The sequence below is a fragment of the Glycine max genome, chromosome 18, assembly GCF_000004515.6.
Source record: "Glycine max cultivar Williams 82 chromosome 18, Glycine_max_v4.0, whole genome shotgun sequence".
NCBI classification, from domain to species: domain Eukaryota; kingdom Viridiplantae; phylum Streptophyta; class Magnoliopsida; order Fabales; family Fabaceae; genus Glycine; species Glycine max.
In genome coordinates, this window is record NC_038254.2 from 3503565 (window position 1) to 3509564 (window position 6000).

The 6000-nt window shown below is 34.3% G+C and overlaps 2 protein-coding genes across 6 annotated transcripts; both read left to right on the top strand.

Annotated features, from left to right (window-relative positions):
* The first annotated feature begins 382 nt into the window (after nucleotides 1-382).
* On the top strand, nucleotides 383-2620 carry LOC100782041 (centromere protein V). Of its 3 annotated transcripts, none has more exons than XM_041012048.1 (3): nucleotides 407-514; nucleotides 934-1215; nucleotides 1988-2620. In XM_041012048.1, exon 3 carries the CDS (start codon nucleotides 2056-2058, stop codon nucleotides 2467-2469), a length of 414 nt encoding a protein of 137 aa, XP_040867982.1. In that variant the 5' UTR covers nucleotides 407-514; nucleotides 934-1215; nucleotides 1988-2055; the 3' UTR covers nucleotides 2470-2620. The 3 variants fall into 3 exon arrangements, with proteins under 3 accessions (XP_040867980.1, XP_040867982.1, XP_040867981.1); XM_041012047.1 differs by having other exon boundaries at nucleotides 413-514; nucleotides 893-1215; XM_041012046.1 differs by lacking the exon at nucleotides 934-1215 and having other exon boundaries at nucleotides 383-514.
* LOC100777746 (centromere protein V) lies at nucleotides 385-5719 on the top strand. 3 transcript variants are annotated; one of them, XM_041012049.1, is made up of 3 exons: nucleotides 386-514; nucleotides 3774-3858; nucleotides 5024-5719. In XM_041012049.1, exon 3 carries the CDS (start codon nucleotides 5060-5062, stop codon nucleotides 5480-5482), a length of 423 nt encoding a protein of 140 aa, XP_040867983.1. In that variant the 5' UTR covers nucleotides 386-514; nucleotides 3774-3858; nucleotides 5024-5059; the 3' UTR covers nucleotides 5483-5719. The 3 variants fall into 3 exon arrangements, with proteins under 3 accessions (XP_040867984.1, XP_040867983.1, XP_040867985.1); XM_041012050.1 differs by lacking the exon at nucleotides 3774-3858 and having other exon boundaries at nucleotides 385-514; XM_041012051.1 differs by lacking the exons at nucleotides 386-514; nucleotides 3774-3858 and adding an exon at nucleotides 3879-3934.
* The last annotated feature ends 281 nt before the right edge of the window (nucleotides 5720-6000 follow it).

A 6000-nucleotide genomic window follows, 5' to 3' on the forward strand; every position in this document is an offset into this window, starting at 1 on the left:
TCTCATATGATAATTAGAATTTTGCAATTAATTAGATTACACAATACAGAAACAAAATCTATTTGTGCGGCAAATCATCTCGAAAAGATGTATAAGATTAATCAATAAGTTCATTTTTCAGTCTGTCACACATAAGGAGGGATGAAGTTGCTTTAAGATTAACTGTAAAAGAGTTCCTCAATAGATTTCAAGGAAATAATGAAATAAGGATTATTTTGAGAATAACTAAAAAAAAACTCATCAGTTATTTAAAAAAAATAAATATTTTGAGGATAAATTAAATTTTATGATTAAAAACTACTCCGATGGGTTAGATTTAGCGTAGATGTTTTGTTTTAACTAGGTTGCTGTATTAACTTCGCAAATTAGATGGGTAAAATATTTCGAAGTTATACATAGTATATAAGTGTGTGCCAATTTTTTGGGTATAAAAATAAAAATGCTTTGTTATCTTCATCTAATCTAAAGCTTAAGTTGCCAAAGGTAAGTGCAAGCCGGCCACCCTGCAAATAAGGTGAGCATATCTAGCTGCCCATCTCATCGTGAAAAATTGTTAAGAGTCTTTTATTTAGTTCTGTTTCTTGCATGTGTTTCTGCTGTAATTGTTAATGATTTTCCCTTTTGTTGAGCAACAACTTTGCAAATTTAGCTGCTTTCTTATCCTCTTGCACTTCTATCAATTGAATTCTCTATGGTTACTTATTTCCTAGCTTTAGTGATAGTTGAAAACTTGATAAGATTCTTGTAAATTTGATAGAGGTTGAGAGATGGCTGGCTGTGGCTTAAACAAATTCAAGATGTTTATGCAAAGTTCTTCCTTTAAAGTGTGGTTTTGAATATATGGTGTCACCATTGTGATTAATTTGTGATCATATGTTTTGCTCACAAATAGATAGATGGCATTGATGTTTATGTGCTTGTAAAATTCGGAAGGGAGAAGAGAAGAGCAAAGGGGGAGAATGCTGAGCCATTGTAGTTTATGAGGGAAAATTGTTGCTGCCTCAGTGCAACATAGTTGCCACACTCACAGCATGTGGCCATTTGGCAGGCTCCATGACTCAGTGCAGGGATGATTAAGTGCTTTATTTGTGTATTGAAGCTTTCAGCTTTGGATAGTTATGGAGCCAGGGAATGCATGTGATCTGTATAATCCAAGCTGTTCGGTCATTATAAGGATGATTACTTACTGATTATAAGTTGAACATTTATCTGATTGTAAGTTGAACTTTTCTGTGCATACTCCGTACCATTAGGTCCTAATCTTGAAACCTGATTAAGTCACACAAGTATACTCCAAAATCGTATTCCTTTCCATTCTGTTAAATTGGAGATTTGTTCATCTCAAAAAATAAAAATCCTTGTTTGGTTTATGTTAGCCTCACTGAATTCCTCACTTTGATTTATAAAATGCAAATCCTTTTATCTTTGATTTGATCCCTCACCCTCCCTTCTTTTTTCTCTTTCTTGGGGAACAAAATCTATAGTTTGTTAGCAACATGAGTATTTGTCCTGAACATATACACCCCTTTCCTGAGGTTCAACATCTACAAAAAATTATGTTTGAGCAGAATGCAATTGGTAATGAATTTGCATCTAAAGGCTTTCTTGGTATATGTTTATGCATGCTTTATGGATGATTCCAAATTGTTCCCTACTTCATTTTAACTGGGAATAAGTTGTTTTTAGTCCCTATGTTTTTGGTCAAACATGGTCAAGGTCCCTATACTTTCATATGGATGGTTTGGTTCTCAAACTTTAAAAAAATGTGGATTTAGTCCCTCCTCTCTAAGAATTCATCATGTTTTTTGAAGTTAGAAAGGACTTAATCTACATGTTTTAAAGTTTGAGATCAAATTCATCATATGAAAGTCCAAGGACCTTGACTACATTTGGTAGAAAATATAGGGACTAAAAACACATTTTTCCCATTTTAATTTATGACACCAATTTCAGTCTTTTTGACTGAGTCTGTGCATTTCAAACTTAGTTGACAGCAGCCTGTGATTCTAGAAGCCAACATTTCATTTATGACCATTGGTTGTTTACAACCCTGAAATGGATGCTGAAAAAGTGGTGCATACCGGAGGTTGTCATTGTAAGAGTGTAAGGTGGAAAGTGGTTGCTCCTTCAAGTGTTGTGGCATGGGACTGCAACTGCTCAACCTGCTACATGAGAGCCAATACTCACTTCATTGTACCTGCTGACAATTTTGAGCTTCTGGGAGATTCTGAGAAGTTTCTTACAACTTACACCTTTGCCACTCACACTGCAAAACACACATTCTGTAAAATCTGTGGCATAACCTCATTCTATCACCCACGCTCAAACCCAGATGGGGTTGCAGTTACATTTAGGTGTGTTGACCCGGGAACCTTGACACACGTTGAAATCAGGCATTTTGACGGGAAGAATTGGGACAGCGCATATAATCAGACAGGCATCTCTTCATTTTCAAAGGTGCAGAAGTAACTCTTGTAACATTAAGGGGCAAAAAATAGTGATCACGAGTAGTTCTTCATGAGGTTTTCATTCTCTAGATACATTTGGTGTTGCTACTGCAAATGCTCTGAAAACTGATAAATTTGACATAATACAATGAGAAAAAATGTTCACAGCCAAAGTGTTTACTTGATTGATGAACTCTTGTGGAATGTTTATGCTTCTAGTTCTAAGGTTTCAACTTGTACGTATGTCACACGTATGGTCTTTTGATAATCATGAAACTTAAAAACTAAAAAGAGACAACTTCTGAAATTGATGTTTGAGTTATACAAATGCAAATGGATTCATAAACAAAAGAATTATAGAACTGTATTCCTCAATTTACATGATAATATAGTTCCTCAATATAAGAAGCTTGCATTGGCCTAGGTTCTTCACCCGGGAAAAGGTGTGTCCAACCACCAAATTAAATTCAAAACAATTGAGCTTTGTATGACAAACTAAAATCATAAGAAATGGCAGAACTTGAGTCCTTTGCTTTGGCATATGCTATCAGGGGTGTTAGATACATGGAACCATGGAGGGAATTTGTTACTCTACTGTTTTCTTCTTGGAAAGCTGCATAATGAACTCTGCTGCTTCATGTGTGTTTGTATCTAAGTTCTAGCCACACAAGATACCTCTCTTGTATTTGTTCCCCAGCAACGCAATACCTGAGACCTGTATTTTTCTGCATAAAACCAAAGTGAGTTACAGTTGCAAATAAATAAAAAATCAACTCAAATTCAATGGGAATCAGTAACTAGTACTACGTACGCTCCCTCAGATAAGTGAGCAATAATCTTCATCACATTGCTACCAAATTATTTTTTTTAAGAATTTTGAGAGTACTAAAATTTTTCCATTCATATAGTTCAGTTCAATTACAAAAGCAACTTGTTTTACAGAAATGTTTTTTTTTTTATTTGGTTTGGTTTTTTTTATAGTTTTCGGTTCAGTTTTTTTTACATACCTCTACTTTTAATTTAATTTTTATTTAATATGTAAAAATAGTTATTAAAGAGAATAAATATACCAAAAGTTACTCTAGGAGTAATTTCATTTCTCCTCATATACATTATTTTTAGTTTTTGAATGAATTATGAGTTTTTTTTTATATAAATGTTTTATTTCACAATTTCAAATTCCTTCCTTACTAAAGCCCGTATAGTTTTTAGTAAATAATCATAAACAACTTATGAGGAAAAAAAACACATAAATTGTTTTAAAAAAATACCTAAATGTTATGTTTTGGTTAGGTCGCTACACTGACTTTAGATAAAATATCTCAGTTATACATAGACGAAAATGCAAAGTTGTCCTCATCTAATCTAAAGCTGCCAAAGTTGACTGCATGCCAGCCACCCTACAAGTAAGGTAAGCATATCTGGGTGCCCATCTGATTCCATTAGGTGAGAAGTTGTTAAGAATATTTGATCTTTTTCTTGCATAGGTTTGTGCACTTGTGCTATACTAGTAAATAGTTCTCCCATTTGTTTAGCAATAACTTTACAAACTTGGCTTCTTTGTTATTCTCTTGCACTGCTATCAATGTTTTCTTCTTTGCTTGAAGTTTAAAACCAGCAATACTTTTTCTATGGTTATTTATTTCCTAGTGTTAGTGGCTAGTGTTGACAATTTGATAAGGTTCTTGTAAAATTGATAGAGGTGAAGAGATGATATGAGGGGAGAGCCGGGTGATTATGGCTTAAACAATTTCATGATGCCACTCACGTTTATGGAAAGTTCTTTTAAAGTAATATCAATATATGGTGCCAACCTGTTAAAAGAAAAATGTGGTTCCAAAATTGTTTATCTGTATGTAAATTATAGGAGGGAGAAGAGCAAACGGGGAGAATGCTGAGTTATTGTAGTTTGAGTTAAAATTATTTGCTGCCTCAGTGCAATATTAGTTGTCTAGGTGGAAACACACTCACAGTGCATGTTTGCACCCATGATTATGCATTTTAATTGTGCCTTGAAGCTTTCTGAGTAGGATACTTATGAAGCAGGGAATGCATGTGATATTGTTGTGCATAGTCCAAGCTGTTCAGTCATATAAGGATGATTACTGATCATAAGTTGAATTTTTATGTGCATACTTTGTACGTTCATTAGGTCCTGATCTTGAAACCTGATTAAGGTTTACAAGTATATACTCCAAAACCTTATTCCTTCCCATTCTGTTAAATTGGAGATTTATTTGTCTCAATAATAAAAATCCATGTATAATTTATGTGAGCCACTGAGCCTCACTCAATTCATCACTTTGATTTGCAAAATGCAAAATCCTTTTATCTTTGAGTCCTCACTTTCTCCTCTCTTTTTTTCCTCTCTTTCTTAGTGAACAAAGTCTATAATTTGTTAGCAACATGAGTATTTGTCATGAACTCATGGTCACCCCTTTCCTGAGGTTCAGTGTCTATAAAAAATTATGTTTGAGCAGAATCCATTTGTTACTGAAGTTGTATCAAAAGGATTTTCTAGTATATATTTATGCCTATGACTCACTTTATATAACCTTTGTTACTTGTGACTACAGAAGCCAAGATTTTGCTTGTGATTATTGGTTATTTAGATGCCTGAAATGGATGCCGAGAAAGTGGTGCATACTGGAGGCTGCCATTGTAAGAGTGTAAGGTGGAAAGTGGTTGCTTCTTCCAGTGTTATTGCATGGGATTGCAACTGCTCAAACTGCTACATGAGAGCCAATACTCACTTCGTTGTACCTGCTGTCAATTTTGAGCTTTTGGGAGATTCTGGGAAGTTTCTTACAACTTACACTTTTGGCACTCACACTGCAAAGCACACATTCTGTAAAATCTGTGGCATAACCTCATTCTATCATCCACGCTCAAACCCAGATGGGATTGCTGTTACATTTAAGTGTGTTGACCCTGGAACGTTGACTCACGTTGAAATCAGGCATGCTGATGGGAAGAATTGGGAAAGGGCAGTTATTGAGACAGGCATCGCTTCATATTCAAAGGTGCAGAAGTAACTCCTCCATGACTGAACATCCATAGGCATTTGGCTTTGCTTCTTCTTTTGAAGCTTGGTTTCTTCGGCTTTATCTTTCTACTCTTCTTTGATCATCACTAGGTCTCCGAAATTATGAGCTCTTGTATCACTGATGGGACTTGAACCATTAGCTCGAACACCACTTATATGCTATATTTGTGTATGAGTTATAGTTGTAAAAGGAAGGAGATATATTATATGGAGGAGCTTCTCTCAATATTTCATTCATAGTCATTACAAGGAAAACTTGTAAATTCTAAAAAAACTAAAAATATCATACATATATTTTAATACTGTGTATCAAAAAGGTACAACCTAATTATTATAGATAATCTTGTGTCTTAAACATACAATCATGATTCGATTCTTCAAAGAGATCAACTCTTTAAATAAATTTCAACATCTCGAAAGACTAGTCATTGATTTTTTATTAAGGGATATCTAGATAAAAAAAAAAAGTAAAAAAGAAGTCATGCGTGAAGCTTTCATTCCGTAGAT

Excerpts from the sequence above, each read along its gene's own strand:
- LOC100782041 (XM_041012046.1), top strand. The coding sequence starts at position 2,056 with ATGGATGCTGAAAAAGTGGTGCATACCGGAGGTTGTCATTGTAAGAGT.
- LOC100777746 (XM_041012050.1), top strand. The coding sequence starts at position 5,060 with ATGCCTGAAATGGATGCCGAGAAAGTGGTGCATACTGGAGGCTGCCAT.